The sequence below is a fragment of the Thunnus albacares genome, chromosome 3 (genome assembly GCF_914725855.1).
Source record: "Thunnus albacares chromosome 3, fThuAlb1.1, whole genome shotgun sequence".
Taxonomy (NCBI): Eukaryota; Metazoa; Chordata; class Actinopteri; order Scombriformes; family Scombridae; genus Thunnus; species Thunnus albacares.
The window spans coordinates 19,743,480-19,761,744 of record NC_058108.1 but is presented as its reverse complement, the minus strand read 5'-3'; the positions used below and the strand labels follow the sequence as shown (position 1 = coordinate 19,761,744).

General features: G+C 40.9%; 1 protein-coding gene across 3 annotated transcripts in view; it reads right to left on the bottom strand.

Annotated features, from left to right (window-relative positions):
- fam184b (family with sequence similarity 184 member B) overlaps positions 1-18,265 on the bottom strand; it is a 29,643-nt gene that overhangs the window by 4,043 nt on the left and 7,335 nt on the right. For 2 of the 3 annotated variants that reach the window (XM_044346876.1, XM_044346875.1), the window contains exons 3-17: positions 16,015-16,689; positions 15,268-15,403; positions 14,653-14,804; positions 13,987-14,532; positions 11,893-12,000; positions 11,518-11,804; positions 10,560-10,704; positions 9,089-9,208; positions 8,682-8,814; positions 8,263-8,393; positions 7,724-7,839; positions 5,971-6,330; positions 5,720-5,846; positions 4,065-4,172; positions 430-827 (exon numbers count right to left, since the gene is read on the bottom strand). In XM_044346876.1, coding sequence (XP_044202811.1) covers positions 430-827; positions 4,065-4,172; positions 5,720-5,846; positions 5,971-6,330; positions 7,724-7,839; positions 8,263-8,393; positions 8,682-8,814; positions 9,089-9,208; positions 10,560-10,704; positions 11,518-11,804; positions 11,893-12,000; positions 13,987-14,532; positions 14,653-14,804; positions 15,268-15,403; positions 16,015-16,689 — 3,542 coding nt within the window. The remainder of the gene's footprint in view (positions 1-429; positions 828-4,064; positions 4,173-5,719; positions 5,847-5,970; positions 6,331-7,723; positions 7,840-8,262; positions 8,394-8,681; positions 8,815-9,088; positions 9,209-10,559; positions 10,705-11,517; positions 11,805-11,892; positions 12,001-13,986; positions 14,533-14,652; positions 14,805-15,267; positions 15,404-16,014; positions 16,690-18,265) is intronic. The other variant, XM_044346877.1, reaches the window with a different exon arrangement.

The window sequence follows — 18,265 nt, the reverse complement described above, 5'->3', positions numbered from 1 at the left end:
AAAACTAAGTCGATACAAGCAAAGCTTATAAAGTTAATAACTCCACAGCCAACTCTTCATGACAGAATTATCACATCATGATTGTTTCTTTTGTTTTTGCAACCTTTAAATAAGCTTTTAACCAGGCAGTAACATACTGTGTGTCATGGCTAATCTGTCAACAGTACTTTCAGTCACCAGGGAGGAGCTCTACTGCTAAAAGCTTCTGATTCAGTCAGTGATGGCGGTGATTCAGGATAGCCCCATTTGAAGGATTGGTGTTTAAAAAGAACCTATATAATACTCAAATAAATATTCAAAAAGTCTGCCTTGCATGTTTGTCATATAAGAAAGATTTCAACTTGTTTGTTAGACCTCAAAGACACAAAGCATGAATGTATTTTTTGTTTGTTTACAAGAAAACAAGACACCTTTTTAAAAAGTCCATACCTGATTGAATGGGCCTGCAGGTGTGCGTGTGGGTCCTGGCAGGAGGGGGACACGTAGCGAATGCCCGTTTGTGGCGAGGGGCAGACAGGGAGGGGAGCGGTGGGCGCTGGAGTAGGGGGGATACAGGAGGTCCGGGATCTGGCGGAGCGAGGGAGAGAGGGGGAGGAATGTTGGCTGAGGGAGAGGGAGGTGTGCTTGTGCGGAAGAGAGGAGGTGGAGTAGTGGGGGGAAGTCTGCGGGTGGGAGCTGGACTGGTGAGGGAGGGTTGAGGAGGAGTGCTGATGGACGGAAGAGGAGGAGGAAGACGATGAGGAGGATTGGGGCGGGAAGATGCTCCTGTCGTAAGTACCGGCGCTGGGGATGCTGGTGACACGAGGAGGTGACTCCACACGCTTCCTCTGTTAGAGGAACAAAACACATACATTTGAATTTTAAAACCAGCATGATTTATGTTGATGTTTTGTACTTTTTATTTAATGATGACATGAATCAAAATCCACACAGTGAAATTATTCTCCACTCATATTAAGGCTGGCAGTATGTTATATAATAATAATTAAATCCAACTTGATGTGACCTCAGACTGCTGGTGAGTACAATGTAAGAAACACTGTTACTGTAGGTGTATTTGTTTAAAAGAGAAATCTGCTGGTGGTCTGTATTCTTCTTTGCATAGAAGAGCCAAAACCACCAATAGATGACTGAATTGATTCTCCTAAGAAGGATTGGCTGTGTAACAAAAGCTCAAGACCTCAATTATTGTCGAAAAACTATTTAACAACACATCAGTGAGCCACACCGCTGAACTACGTGACATTTTCCTTTATTACCATGAACACTGCAACTGTTCTTCATTTTGATGCAATCCCACATACACATCCAACTCCATATATCATTTGTGAGAGCACGAAATGTGAAATAGTCCCCAACAAATGCACTATTTACTCAGTTGCCAAAAACTGCAGAGCCCAGATGTTTTAGAGAACTACCTGGCCTTTAAAAAAACATTAAAACTATATATTTGTGACCTGTTTTTAAAGATAAACGTCTCCAGTAGGAACAAATTGCCACAGACAGGACTGAGAAGTTGGAAAGCACTGAGAGACAGAGTTATCTGTGGTTTGTTTTGATCTTTTCATGGGTTTTGCTGACAAAAAGAAAAGTTTTGTCACTACTGTGTGGATATAATTATGTGGCCTGCAGCCATTGAAAGACAGATTACTGACAGGTTGCAGGTGATGGCGTATTGGATGGATGATGAAAACTGCCATTTTGCCTTTGAGGGTAATTCAATTTCATATGGAGTGACATTATTTTGCCTTTGCTGCACATAGTGCCAGTGAGGGAGGGATTGAAAAGTCTGAACTTAAAGTGATGCTCTGCCCAAAATATTTCCTAAATATTGAACACATTATAGAAATCTTGAGCTTGTCAATTCAGAAACTCCAGGAGATATGGATGTCTTATGCAAAAAGATTTATCGACAAACACAAACTTGACTGACCGAGGAGATAGCAGTTATAATTCAAAGTGCCAGTGTAGACTCAATGAAATGCTGCAACAAATCTGAAGGAAAAGATTTGAACCACTCTCAGTTATTCAGGCAGCGCTCAGTGTAATTCTCTGCTTCATGGAGAGCAGCAGCTGTGGTCAGCTTGACTTCATATCAGTTGACACATTTTCACAGCAGAGAAAAAGTGTAAAATCGTCCCTAGAAACTTCTCAAACCACTTCTGCAGTGTAAACAACACCTCTGCTGTCTTTCCATATGCTCAGTACGTACATACAAATGTTTCAAAAATGTTTTTTTTTTTTACCAAAATATGTTGAAAAGAGTCTCTGTATACCTGAATGTGCATCAAAGTAAGGCACAACTTGAATAAAAATGTGAAAGTCTCCTCCATACTGTCTCACTTACTGCTGAATTATTTATTAGTTATCTCCGCCAGGTGTAAACCTGGAAGGAGATCATACGATTGGTTGTGTGTGTGTGTGTGTATGTCCGCAGCTAATCTTGCATACTACTGGACCCATCAGCCAAATATTTTGTGCACATTTATGTGGGTATGCTCAAGGACTTCTCGTTGTTGCAGTGATTAACAATTTTTAAAAAAAATATTTTTATAATAGAGGATTAGGGCCACGTGAAAAATTTATTTGAGTTTGAACTCAGAACTCAAATAAATTTTTCACATGTTGCCCTAATCCTCTTCCGTACGATTCCTTATGAAACTATAGTAAAGACTTTCACAAACAAGGCTTACCTAGTCTTGGCCTTTGTTGTGGCTCAAAAACTGACAGCCATAGAAAAGTTTGGTCTGATCTTGAGCGGGAGCATCTGCAGATTAATCCGTACCCAACATATTATGATCCACTTAAGTTAAACACAATACAAGATGAATAAATCCCCGTTTTTGTTTTTGTTATTTTGTCATCTTGACTCGAGCCGGGAAGGACGGGAGGAGTGAAATTCAACTCTTTGTTTGGGAGGGGAGAGAGAGGCAGGAAGAGGTTTTATTTTGTGTAAATAACAATTTTTAAAATGAGAAGTTTGGACTTATTGTCCCGTACATTGTTTCCTTATTAGTTCATACAGTTAGGCGAACCCAGGACACTCGCTTACAATACCATTACACTATTCTATGCATCTTAAAGAAAACTGAGACTATACTATACAAAAAAAAACTTCAATTCAAAACTTTGCAAATCTCCACTGGTTGCATCTGGCAGTTGTGGTGGCGTTGCAGTAGGTGCATCACCGCCAACATGACCCCAGACACACCTGGCAAAGCTCTGCTTTTTATTTACTGAGCACACTCTTCTAGTTTATGATGTTTTGGTCTGTCAGACCTTCATGAGATATCTCATTTTTACCAAAATATGTTAAAATACACAGCCTCCTTGTTGCACTATCATTCTTATTTGTAACACACAACGCTCCAAACAGTGAGTGTTTGGACCTTACTGAACATCCAGATGGTCACTAGAGAAACGGGTTACGCTGCAGGAGTGGTTTGTGAGGTGTCTGTGGACATTTTGCTGCCTTTTATTCACTCTTAAATCTTGTCACTATGAGCCACTACAGCCTGTAAACAGCACATGCTTTACATATCATGCTTACATTTATAAGCCCAGAGCGTCCGTGATCACTTATCCATGACTGACACCAAAATGAATGTCACATTGTTATTATTAAAGCTGCAAAGAGGGTTTTATTTCTGAGATTAAAATCTTCCTCAAGGTATCATATATATTATAATATCTGCATATGAAGTGTTTCACTGAGACAAATGAAGTTAAAGATCAATGTCCAAAGTCAAATATACAGCACGGTACAAGATTACATCATTAAACATGTTTTTGTATTTTGTGGGAAACACTTTCACTCTTAAAGAACTCTCCACACAAGCCTGTATCTTTACTGGTCAAATGTCATATAATTAAAATCTGTGTGATGGACACATTACACACAGGGGACGTGTCTTTATGACAGACTGGTGATCTGCTGAGTGGGCGAGCTTGTACATTTTACAGCCTCTAACAGAAGTTGGCTGTGGCCCAGTGAGCGCTTCTGGCTGGAAGGAGGCTAGTTTTGATGAATACATTATGTGCACGAGCCGAACAGACAAACTCACCCTCATGGTTGGCGTGACGCTCCCGGGGCGGGACTTGCTGTCACGGAGCCTGAGGGTGCTGTTGTCCCCGGCAACAGGAGGGTGGAGCTGCAGCTGATGCCTCTCTTCCTGGAGGGAAGGAGGATGAGGAAGGACTTTCATTGGCCTTATTCACAGTTGGTGTTGTTGTCTGGAGGGTGTACTTGTTTGCTAAGCTGCCTCATGGCGCACAGATGGTAGACACGGCACTCTGGCAGAGGACACTTCAAAAAATTTAATTTCTCTCCTACGCATATATGACCAGAGGAGATTTATGAAGAGGCTGTTCCAATTTGATTTGCTTTGAATGGTTAAAGTTATTACATTCTTAAAAATCTGCCCTCTTCCAAAGGCAGTTTTAGAAGAAGAACACTTGGTCACTGCACTGCTGATTGGCTGCAAGAATTAGTAAAAGTTCCTCCTGTCAGGTGAGTTTCCACACTGTGTACAGTAATTTCCCCTGATTTGAATTGTATAAACTGGTCAGTTTAACAGGATTCAATATAATGACTGTTTAGCTTGTGAGGGGCTGTTCAAAGTCAATCAGCAATGAAGTATTTAACTTCAAAACATCATAAAGTTGACTGTTCATTCTGGATATTGGAGACAGCAGTTTGACAGAAAAAAACATTTCTGCACCAGCATTTTTTTCAGTTTTCATAGAGTCACATGATCCAAGAAAGAACATAATGACAACTGAGCCATTGCCATCTGCTGATGAAAACGGTGAGATGCGGTTGAAAGCTCTGGAAAAAGCTAATCAGTGAACATTGAGTTACATTTTTGTTGTTGTTGTTGTTTGTTTTTGTCAAATCATAAAAAAGGATTACGATAGACACAGATTTGTAAACCAAATCATAAAAATGAGCAACATGTAACATATGTTTAATGTACTGTTTCTGCTGTTATGTAAAGTATCAGTCGTTGCCTTGGAAATACACTGCACGCAAAAAATATATAAAATATCTTAGCTTGGGCAGGAACAATCCAGGATAAGGCTGGTGATATTGTACAGTTTCCATAATGTTAACAAATCTCATGAAAAGACCAAAACTGAAAATGTTTAAGTCCATTTCTCAATATTTTCTGACTTCTCTACTTTATTTGTGGCACTCAGACTCAAACCAAACAGTTGTGGCCCTTTAAGCAAACATTACTCAAACAGGAGTTAATGGTGCATTTGTTGGGGACTATTTTCAGCTGCGGATTTGGATCACCTTTTTGTATTTATGGTAGCAGGACAGTGTTTGTGTGACTGACCCAAAATAAACTACAGTGCTCACATTCATAGTAATGAAGAAACACGTTACCCAGTGCAACAGTGTGGCTCTTTAATGTTTTTAATAGTTTTTGGACAAAAACGGAGGTCTACAGTACAGAGGACTGAGATATATCTGGCTGCGGTTACACAGACAACACTTAAAAAGATTAAAAAGATCAGTTCATTGTTGGTTTTGGTATTTTAATGGAATTTGTTGACAATAAGAAAAATTTAGATTGATCACCAGACTTATCCCTAAAGTAAGAGGATCTTCTGGAGTGAATATGGAGTGATCAGAGGAGCATTTCCACAGGTAAACAAGTGATCTGGGTGTGCGTGCGTGTGTGTGTGTGTGTGTGTGTGTGCATGCTCTCACCACTAATCTTTTAATGAGCTGGTCTCTCTCTGTAAGTCTCTCCTGGAGTTTCCCCAACTGCAGCTCATCACATCGAGGCTCCCTCCTCCTGCACCGTTCCTCCCGCTCACGCAGCCTGGAATTAAATCAACACACACACACACACACACATCTTTTCTCTCATACCCGTCCTCATGTTCACAACCATTTTATATTCATTTTAAATGTGTTATTAATAATTATGTATTTCTGTGTTTCCGTCTTGTACTCACTCATTCTCCAGAGCTACTATGCGAGCCTGCAGGTGCGTCTGAGCGCTGCTGTATTCAGAGACCAGACTCTGCATCTCCTTCTTGTGCTCCCTCCTGATCTCCTCCACCTCCTCTCTCCTCTTCTCCTCCTCCCGCTCCTTCCTCTTCTCCTCCTCCTCCACTTCCTCTTCTTTCACATCCTCCTCTTTTTTCTCCTCCCAGTGTTTCTGTGACTCCTCCAGTTTCTCCATCTCCACCCTCAGTTTCTCCACTTCCTCCTTCAGACGTTGTGCTTCTTCTTCGAGCTGGGCGTCTCTCTTCTTGTGCAGTTCTGTGCTCTCCTCCTCTTTCTCTTCGGCCTCAGGTTTCTCTTGTATTGACCTGGGGAGGGGCAGTAGATACAACAGAGGGGTGGAAAGGAAAGGAATGGAAAATAATGGAAGTGGGATGTTTAATATAATAACACAGTTACGATAAGTTGCAAACAGTAAGAGCTGTTTTTATCTGGGCTGTTGGATAAAAGACATCAGTGGCCCTGAAAATGGCTGAATCCATTACTGATGGAAACATTCCAGCTAATTTAGCCTGTATATTACTGGATATCATGACACAGTACATACTTTTAATATAAACCAGGATTTTGGACCAAACAGTAGATACATTGATACATATGAAAACATGCTCCAAATAAAGAGCTCAAAAATCACAGAAGAAGTGCATGTTTGTAAGATGTTTTTTGGTCATATTTCCCCAAAAAACTGGACTGATCTTTGGCTGAACATGCATACATTTTGCTTAGTGGGAAGGTTTCCTAAATCTTTCGTAAATAAATGAAAATGAACAGGGATAAAAATACAAACGCATGCAAATTAAACAGAATTTCAATCATAGCCAGAATGATTTATGCAGTTTGTCTCAGGATGTGTTGTCGTTTCTTCCTAACTGTCTTAAAGGCTTGCGATTGGGAAATATGCTTATTTGCTGAGTTAAATGAGATGATTGATACCACTCCCATGTTTGTACAGTAAATACTGTTTTAAGCTACAGCCAGGAGATAGTTAGCTTAGTTTTAGAGTAGCTTAGCATAAAGACTGGGAGCAGAGGGGAGCAGCTACTATGTCTCTTTCAAAGTTCAAAAACCCACCTATCAACACCTCACCAATTAACACATTATATCTCATGTGTTTAATCCATACAAAAGCCAAAAGATCAAAACAACAAGTTGTGGTTTTACAGGGGTTATAATGTGTTAATTAGTGAGCTTTAGAAGTGCTGGTAAAAATAAATCTTCTCATCTAAGTCTCTCTAAAAAAACAAAAAAACCCCCAAAACTATTCCTTTTACTGCTTCCAATTTGGTATGTAGATTGTCTTGATACCAAAGATATTAGAGCTGAAATGATTAGTTGATCAATTAGTTGATAGAAAGAAAATTACTATAATGGATTTATCATTTCAGTCATTTTTCAAGAAAAAAGCCAAAGATTCATCATTTCCACCTTCTCAAATATGAGGATTTAATGTGTTTCTTTGTCTATATGTTACTATAGGATAGTAAACTGAATATATTTGGGTGTTGATTGTTAATCAGATGAAACAATTAATCTGAATAAGTCCCCTTGGGCTCTGGAAGTCTGTAAAGGACATTATTTTACACTATTCTCTGACTAAATAAATTGGATAATCAAGAAAAATGGTTGTGTTAATAATAAGAAGTAAATAAGTCTTTTTTTTTTTTTTTTATATGTATCTACTCCTTCTACTCCCTTCCTTACTTTTCCTTTAATTGTTTCTTCAATGTTGCGTTCTCTCTCTGCAGCTCCAGCATGGCACAGCGACTCTCATCCAGCTGTCGCTCAAACACCTGATACTGGTTCTGCTGCTTCAGGTCCTTCACACACACACACACACACACACACACACACACACACACACACACACACACACACACAGTGGATACATTGTCAAAATCTCCATTAATGCCAAGATTCAGATATCAGTTTTTAAAAAGGTTAGTGCTGCTGTAGACACTTATGTACTTTGTTAGCTTTATCCCAGAGTCATGGAGTATTTCATTCATGTGGAGGATAATGATATCAGTTATGAAATGGTTGTGATTTGTGTGCACATACTGTATATATATAAATAAAGGTATTTGTTTGCTTGTGTGCCTCTGATAAAAAGAGATTATGTTAGTGGGAGATAGGCTATAACACACAGACAAAGACATTGAGACATTTGTGTGTTTCTGTTTGTGCAAACTCAACCCAAGGGGGACTGAATATTCAGCATCGCTCGCCCCGGTGTGTGTCACCTGTTGCAGGGCCATCATCTGTGTGTGTGCTTGTAGTTGAGCCTGCAGGTCCTCTATCTGCTGCATGTGTCTCTGGGTCATCTGTCTGCTCCACTCGGTGTGCTGCTGGGTCAACTCCGCACGCTGCTTATCTGATATCACACAGAACCACATACAGAAAACAAAATCAATTTGGCCCACTGTGACAGGTACCCTTCTGCTGTTGCCATGGTGAAGTGTATCCATGGCAATAGGAACTTCACTGTTGAATTTATAATCTCAATGTGTATATCGCTCCTTGTGTGTGTGTGTGTGTGTGTGTGTTCATGTGTCCACGCAGCTACATATAGGGAATGTGTTACTGTCTGCGTGTGCTTATACTAATGTTTACGTGTATGTGTATGCGCATGTGTGTGTGTGTGTGTGTGTGTGTGTGTTACCTAGCTCCAGGTGGTGCATGGTCTGTAGTCTGTTCCTCTCAGACAGCAGATCTTCTTTCGCCTGTCGCTGTAACGTCTGCAGCTCCACGGCGTGACTGTGTCTCTCCTCAGCTAAAGACTGGCTCTGGGGCTCCTTCAACACAGTTTTTACAATAGCTGCATGCTTTTAGATCACACAAACATGTTTTTACACTACAGATAAACTGTACTTAACTCCACATATGCTGTATATTACATGGATGAATGCACTCATAGAATAGCAATACGTTGCCATTCCACTTCGAGCTCTGCAGCGCTATCACCAAAGTCGCTAAATTATTCATCACAGAGAAAAACCTTTGAAAGAGTGTACATATGATTTTTGAAAATGTTTGTGTGTGTGTGCGTGTGTGTGTGTGTGTGTGTACCTGCAGCAGATCCCTCAGTTTCTTGTTTATCTCCTTGGTCTCTTGAACCTCCGTCCTCAGCCTGTCAATTTCGGGGTTGCCGTGACAATCGTCTCCCGAACCCGCCTTCTTTTTCTCCACCTGCATTAGCGAGAAAGTTGTGAGCAAAAAGGATTTTAAGTCTCTGCGTGCCGTCAGAGTAATCCAGAGATGATGAATTTGCAGCGACCATTAAATTATTTAAATGGAGACATTGCTTTTGTTTAAGAATTTGCAGACTCCAACATTTTTTTCTTGAAATAAATAAATAAAACTCTGACTTCATTGTGCACTCAAGACAAGCTTATGGAACTAATTAAAAGTGTACTCCAGTGACTCACTATTGCACTCTAATGGGGGTCTCACAAGATTCAGATTTGAATGGTCAGCAGATCCTGACTTTTAGTCTCTAATATGGATCAAGGTCTAGCAACACTGGATCCTACAATTCCCATAATGTCACTCAAGAGCCTTTCATTAGTGTTTAATTAGACTCTCCTGCCTTGTAAACGCCCACAACTTTCAGACTCCCAGTCTGCACATCAGGCTTTCTGGTACAAATATACTGTATATCTCCAAATTGAGATAACCTAGTGACATCACTATGGTTATTTTCTCAGACTTTGCAAAGCTTCTCCGGAGCCACAGAAGTCATTATACAACTGTGTACAACTGTTTATGACTAGAAAACTGATCTTGATGTGTAAAATAACATTTGGCAAGTCAGACATTACCTTATTACCCAACTGAAATCCAAAATATGATTTTGATGGCAGCTAAAAGGAGAGAAACATCTCTGATCCTCAACATGTTGTTTTGAGAATGAATCAAGAAATAAAAGAACTCACTACTGAACTTAACCAATTAGTCGATCGATTGATAAGTCGATCATTTTTAAGGCAAAAAAAGACAAATATTTGCTTCCTAAATTTGAGGATTTGCTGCTTTTCTCATTTCTAATTTTCTCTTGTAGCTATGATAGAAGACGTCATCTTGGGCTCTGAGAAATTATAATGGGTATATTTAGCTATTTTCTAACATAATTCATAAATATTGACTCCTCGAGAAAATAATCTGCAGATTAACTGACAATGAAAATAAACATTAGTTGCAGCAAACAATGAAAGCAGCCTCATCAAATGAGTCAATCAAGCTTCTTTCTCTCTTGGTTTTAAAGAGGGGGAGGGGTATGATGCTAATCTTAGAGTATGACAGTCACACTGGTTTTCTGTGCTTTCTAGGAGCTGAATGTACCTTGACTGTGTGACTCAATCTCTAATTAGATCTGCATGGTTCCAGACCTCTGAACCGCTGCACACATCTGTTTTTTTAACAATATGAATGATGAAGTGAAAGCTACATGTCAATTCTGATATCAGGTGATAACTAGATCCTTAGATTAAAGAATTACCGCATTAAGTACCGATGGGTTTAGTTTGTGAAGAAGGCTCACCTGCAGCTCGTCCAGTTGACTCTGCAGCTCATTTATCTGTGTCTGCAGCTCCTGCTCTCGGTTCTGCCATCTCTGCTCGCTCTCAGCAACAGCGGCATTCATCTCTATCCTGAACTCTGCTCTGAGACGATCCTCACACTCTGCCCTGGAGGCATGCATCAGAACAAGAAGTAAGGCAGAGTTAACCTACATGCAAAATTACTGTTTATTTCTTCTCGCTACACTCCGCTGTGTGATCATTTTTAGTGCCATCTTCTCTTATGCGTCTTCTTCATTTAAAGAACGCTATTTTTTCTGGTTTAGTTGATAACCTGCAATAATCTGATTATATCACACATTTCTTAATAAATTGATTTCATCCATTTAAATGCAAAACTTGATTTTCTTTGTCTTATTAAGGGATTACAAAACTCCCATTTGTGTTTCTGAAGAAGAAACCCAAGTATAGCTAGGGACCTGTAGTAGTAGCTCGGGTAGAGGATTGCATTATGTTGTCTAATCGACAGTGTGCAGAGGGATGAAAACCTTTTGTATGAGTGTGACTGTGAATCTGCATGAGAGTAATTAAACACGCTGTTTATTTTTACTGCAGTAATCTGTTGTTTTTAATGTGCATGTACAGTAATCACAGTCAGTATATGATGAGAATGATGCTGCTAGAGATGTAGAATCACTAAATGAGACCAGACAGGCTAATTGGTCTTCAGGAAAACCATTAAGGCAAATGTTTGCTTGAATTGCGATATTGATTTAATTTTCATTGATGTACTAACACAGTTTAATGGCTTATGTATCATTTTTATTGTTGTAGCCGATTTGTTGTCATGTTTTGCTTTGTTAAAACAAGTTTCATGGTGATAAAACATCATCTAATTGAACTGATGAAAGGAAAAATGAGGATATTATACATACTGTACACATTGAATCAGTTCTGGCAGGTTTGTATTCGTTCCGCTACCTGATCTGGTCCTCGGTGTGCCGCTGGCTCTGCTCAAGGAGGCTCCTCTCCGTGTTCAGTCGGCTCTGTTCCAGGACTTTCTCCTCCAGCCGGTGTTTGTCAGCTCTCAGGGACGTTATCTCTCTCTGCTGCCTGTCCCGCTGCCTCTCCGCCTCCTCCTGTATCCGAGCCAGTCGACTCCGAGTCTGATGCAGCTCCTCCTCCAGGCGAGAGGATGAGGGTGCAGCTTCGGGGCCGACCTTTTCTTTCTTTTCTTGTTGATGGATTACTGACTTCAACCGACAGATCTGAGAACACAGAAACCTTTTTGTTATGAAAAAATCAGAGCTTCATAAATGTAAATGATTATGAATACTGTACTTGTAGTCTCCTCACCTCACTGCTGGCATCTTTCAGTTTTGTCTCAAGTTCCTCCTTTTCCTTCTCCAGCCCGCTGCGTAGCTCCTCTCCACCTCTCCTCTCCTCCTCCAGACGCGCACAAACCTTTCAAGAATGTTCATAATCACCAAAACAACTATTACATTAACTTTCCTTTTTAGTATTTAACCCGACCATACTTTCATCATCTTATTACTAAAGCCTAATTAATAATTAGTCACGATGAAGTGCACATTAACACAAGGCTCAAAGGCCAAGCAATTATATGATAAAATCTCTTTATATCTCTACATTTACACACTGAGTGCCAAAAATATTCATTAAACACACTCTTTTAGACCAGTGGTTCCAAACGTCAGAGTGGGAACCCCCCAGCGGGGTCAGAAGATATAATCTGATATAATCATGACATGATTATCAGAATAGGAGGGCAGAAACAAAACATTTAGACTACAAAAATGTATTAATTTTTTTAGCCATTCTTCTGATCTTTGCTTTTTTCTCGTAAATTATGTTATTATAATTTCACCATTTTTAAAAGACAGTTAACATGGTCATAACTCTTAAGACTCATGTCACAATTAGAATATTACTTCATTTTAAAGAGTCACAAGCTCAAAATGTTGGAAACTAATTAAACTAAGGGGTTGATGCCTGTTGTGACCTGAACTGTGTGAAAGAGTGTCCAACTCAATCATGTGTGTCCACATGCACTGAAGTAACCTCTGTAATATCAAGAGTCAACACAACCAGATCTCAGCTGGAGAATCCTGATTTCTGTGAATGCTCGACTGGGTTTCTGAGGTGTTTTTTACAAAATTACATGAGCATCTCACAGACACAGAACAGGGAAAGTATTAATGTCGCAGCTGTGTGGAGGGTTGAAAGGAAATATTGTTACTCATAGTGGCTTATAGTGATGTGTGCTTGTATCTAAAATAATAAATCCAAAGTCTAACTGAATCTGAAGCTAAAATTAAGCCTACAAAAGCTGACTGCCACAGCTGAACGATAGACTCTTTTTGAAATTCAGATACATGTGCACACTGTGAAAAAACTGTGTGCTCTTTCAGTACAATGCCTGTCCTCACACTGCATTAATAGTCCAAATGCTTCACAAAAAAGGGGAAAAATGAGAAATGGAGTGTCATATCACGTTAACACTATCCCAGTCTTAGCCTAAAAAGTAGTAAAGTAAGTGAAAAATATCAGACTACTAAACAGTTGTATAGAAATGTAGGTTTTAGAGTGGTCAGCTTATTGCTACGCATGTAAACACATCATCTCATTTCCTGCCTTTCCCTGATTTCTTTTGATAACCTAGTTTCTTGTGTGAATGTAAACATATTCAGTGAAAGATATGTGTATGAAGTGAAGTGGGTGTAAGAATTTTTTTGATGTCATTCTGCATTTATTACATGCATTTTTAATACAATTTCACCATGTTAAATTGAGTTGATATTTACATTAACGTTAATGTTAATGTTTTATGCTATATTTTAAAATATAATAAAACAAAAGAAGTAAAAAATATTAAAATAACTGTTTTAAAAATGTTTAAAGATCCCCTCCAGTCATGTTTTAAGACATATAAGATTCCTCTGCTTGGAATAATGAATTGTGTTTGGCATGTTTTTTCCTCAAAAAAAGTTTAATTACCTCGTATACGGGACCACGATTGGAAATGATATCACAGATCATGATAGTAGGTGCGCGCCTTTAACTCAAGATTCACTGAAACTTTCCACTTTCAGCAGATTAGTGTGAAACAACCTTCTGGTGTTAAACTCTGAACACTCTACATCATTCTGCACAGTGAAGCTCAAACATCCAACCGAAGGAACAAGAAGGAAAACACATTTTTGAATGGAAGGGGACATTGCAGCTCTGCTAATGACAATGGACGGTTGTTATAGTTACGCAACACATCAGCTCAGAGGTAAGGAGGGGCTCCGTGACAAAAAATTTCTTATGAAGGGGTGCCGTGGTCTTAAAAAGTGTGAGCAGTACTTTACTGATCTGTGCTGAAAAGTTACTATTTCTAGAAATTGTTACTAGTTAAAAAGAATAAACTCTCAAACAGATGCTGACCTCTTGGTTGGTCTTCTTCTCTGAGCTCAGAGCTTCTTGTACACTGTGCAGCTCGGCCGCATGTCTCCTCATCACCTCCTCTATCGCCTTCCGCACCTGCTCCTTCAACCGCTTCCTGTCCTCCTCGGCCTTCTCCACCAACCTCTTCTTCTCCTCTTCCAGCTTCTGCTGCACGCCGGCTCTCTCTGCCTCCACCTGCTCTATGTTCTTGTCCAGCTGGGAGAGAACACGAACCCTCTCGACCTCCAACTCCTTACGTTGCCGGTCCATCTCCTCCTCCTTTTCCCTCCTCAGACGTTCTTTGACCTCCTCCATTTCTTTGCGCAGCGCTTCCTTCTCCTCATCTCTCTCTCTGCGGACTCTGTTTCTGTCCTTCTCCAGGTGATCCTTCTCCTGCTCTCTTTCCTTCTGCAACTTTTCTCTCTCTTTTTCTATCTCCCTCTGCAGTTTCTCCCTCTCGTCGTCTGCGTGTTTTTGGATGCGACGCAGCTCCTCTGTCTGAGCTCTCACCATCTCAGAACGCAAACAGGACAGGGCCTCGGCATGCTATAAACACACACACACATATAGTACAATGCATATATGTGCTTGTGTAATTGCACTTGTGTATACATAGACAAATAAATCTACTGTTTGTATTCATGCATGTGTTTACACGTGTGTTACCTGGCGTATCTGCCGGGCATGGTCACTGTTTCTACCGCTGCTCTGTAACTCCAGCTCTCTGTTCCTGCTCTGCAGACGGCTCACCTGGCTCCTCAGTTCATCCACTTCAGCACACACACACACCTCGCAACCTCCACGGTTCAGCAGCTCCTCTGACACACACACACACACACACACACACACACACAGAATAAACGCCAACAAACAACCAAGTGAACACAGGCACACACACATATACGGTACGTGCACGAGCATACTGAGTGATTATGCATAATAGAAGCAGAATGGACTTACAGCGGACCGATACTAAATGAGGAAGGGCCTAGAACAAAAAATCATTATCATGCAATAAATAAAATTCGGGGCATTTTTGCTGACTGGGTATAATGACACTTTGATGAAACTGTTTGCTTTTGTAGAGGATGAATAATGCGCGTCTGTTGCATTTTCTGTATATATTATAATGGCGAGGCGAAAATTCAATTAACGGTGACTTGGAATGAATAATGGAAATGCACCGAGCTCAGCTGGGTTTAACCGATGTACGCTTTCTTCAGTGCACACAGGTGAGATGACAGGTGGACAGACAGACACAGACGGGGACTGAGTGACTACCTGCTCTGCTCTGCAGCTCATCTTCCTGCAACAGCAGCCTCTCCTTGGCGACCGCTAGCTCCTCCTCCGCCCGTTTAGCCACGCCCTCGGCCTCGGATACACGCCTCCGATCCAGTTCCAGCTCCTCCTCCAGGTCCTGGAGGAAGGCGTGAAGGGCCGGGAGGGAGTTTGGCGCGAGGGCACGTAAGGAGGGCAGTGCAGAGGAGTATTGTGGTTCGTCAAAGAGGACAGGAGAGAGAGAAAGAGAGAGAAGCCGACAGCAAATTTGACACAGATAAGGAGGAAGGAGAGAAAGAACACAAGTCAGAGAGACAGGGAGGGCGATAGAAAAAAAAAAAAAATGGAGAATGAAATGTGGTGAGTCAGGGAGCTCTCTAGCCCAGCTGCGCGCTTTTAATGGTCTGCTGTGAGGGCGTGTGTCAGCTCCATGCCAGCTCTCGTAGGGCTTCTTAATGCTCATGCGTGAGGTGGTAATGGTGGTGGTGCAGCAAATCTATCCTGCTCAAACTACTCATTAGCAGATAGTTGGCAGTGGGAATAGCACTCAGGGAGGGCAGCCTGTGGTTAGACAAGCAAAATCCCCCCCTCTCTCTGCTCCCACTTCCACCTCGCTCCCTACTTTCCCATCCGAACGATCATTAGCTGCGTACATCAGAGACAGGAAGCTGCAACATTTCAATTTCCTTTCACCTCCCTTCCTCACAGCGTTGGATGTAGTATTAGTATGGGAATGAGTGTGTGTATTACCTGTATTCGCTCTTGCAGTTTGATTGTGTTTCTCTTGCTCTCCGCAAGCCTCTCCAGATGACTTTCCACCTCTGCCTCTGCTCTCTTCACTCTTTCTCTCAGAGCGCTGTGCATGCCTTTCTTCTCCTCTTCCTCCCTCTCTTCCCACCTCCGACGCTCCTCCCTCCATTCTGCCTCCATCTTCTTCCTCATCTCCTCTTTCTCCTCGTTAAGATCGTTCATCTTTCCTTCCCATTGCTCCCGTTCCTCTTTCACTGCTCGCCTCTTCTCCTCCTCCGCTCGGTCCCTCTCCTCTTTCAGTGTGCTCACCTCCTCTAAGAGTCCTTTCACTCTTTCCAAGTCCTCCCGCTCTTCTGTTTGTCTGTCCTCCTCTTCTTTCTTTTTCTCCTCATCGTCTCTCTGCCTCTGCTCCTCTTTCCTCTCCCTTTCCTGCTCAGCCGCTTTTTGTAGCTCCTCGCATTTGGCATCCAGCTCTTGGATCTGCTCTCCAGCCTTCTCCAGTTCTTTGCTCAACCGCAGGCTCTCCTCCTGGGCTGCGCTGATCTGGGACTTGGCCTCCTGGAGCTCCTCTTCTGCGGCCTGGAGCCTCTCCTCAAACCCTTTCCTCAGCTCAGCCTCAGTCTCACGCTCCCTCTCCTCCGCATGGATGCGGAAGCACTCAAAGTCCGCCTGTACCTGGAGGCACAGAGGATATCATGTTACATACTGCACTTGTGAATGTGCATACAGCTTCTTTAAAACTGCACAAATTACTCAAGGTATTGATTCAAAGAACTTTTTTTTATTCCCCCATCAACGTTCTGGAAACCTTTCAAGAAACTTTGGTTCATGCTGAGGTGACAACATCACACTGTTCATGCGGAATTATGCTACAAATATGCAGTGCCATCAGATCTCGAAGGTGTTAGGTTAAGATATAGGAACTGTGTAGACCACAGTTAGAGTGTGGACGATGTGTATAAATACTGTAACATTTGAAAAAGGGAAGATTGTGGCTATAAAGGTCAATTAGCAACAATGTTTTGACATTCAAACAATACTCACTCTGTGACAAAACATCATTACCAGCGTGCATGATTGAAATCTGGCACGTTGGAGCCATTTTCCAAATTCTAAACCTTTTTTCATCCTTTCACAAAAGTAAGACAGATTCATAAGATACTTACTTTATAATACCTACTCTATGTGAGACGTCCTGAAATTAATGTACAAGGAGGAGATATTTCCTTTAACAGGTCAATTATTTTTTTTATCTGAGCATCTCTGTGTGTAATATTGTGATTATACCATGGTAACTTACTGCAGAAAAAAATAATATATAGTACATGCAGTTTAATATTCCTCCACACTGACTGAGGATAATGGTTTAACTGATGACTGCCACTATGTTTGAGGTGTGCTGATATATGACCAGACAATATTTTTTGTGACCAGAATATAAGACTAGACTATTTTCAACACTTTCAACACGTTTATGCAATGACAAAATATTATAATATAATATAATATAATATAATATAATATAATATAATATAATTTCTCATAGTATTTGCATTAGTGCCAGTATTGCACTAGTCCACTTTAATGTATTCTTCCAACTGTATTCATCTTGTTCTAGCCCTTTTTCCACATTATGCTGCACTGCAGTAGGATTGTACTTGCACTTCTGGACACCTATTTGGGCACATTTACTGCATGTGTGTCTGCTCCCAGTTTCACAAAAACAGACCTTATAGTTGTGTTAGTTCCGTAACAACAGCTCTGTTCTTATAGCACTTGTTAGGGGGTATTCAAGCAGAGATGTGATATGCAGATAGAAGTTTACACTTATGGTAACATGCTCTGGAATTGGCACCAAAAAAACAACCAAACCAGGAAAACATGGCAAACAACAAACAAACCAGACAGATGAGCATGGTCAGACATTTAAAAAATGTACATTTTCTTTGGTTTTTAAGATGCATCTTTTGCCCAAAGAGCTCATAAGAAAGTCATGTGTGTATTTATGATTCATGGTGATGTTTTAGTGTGGTGCACAGCATGTAAATTACACATGAAGACTGGGTAAAGTAACAGGCAATCTGAACCAGGCTGACTACTGTAGGTCACATTAGTGGCAGGTTTGATTTGCTGCTCCCGCTGGGAGTTTACACATTAAATTACAGCAATGCAACATGTCCTTGAATGAGGTCGGCTCATCATATGATCAGGAGGGTAAGAGTGCGCACACATACACACACACACACACACA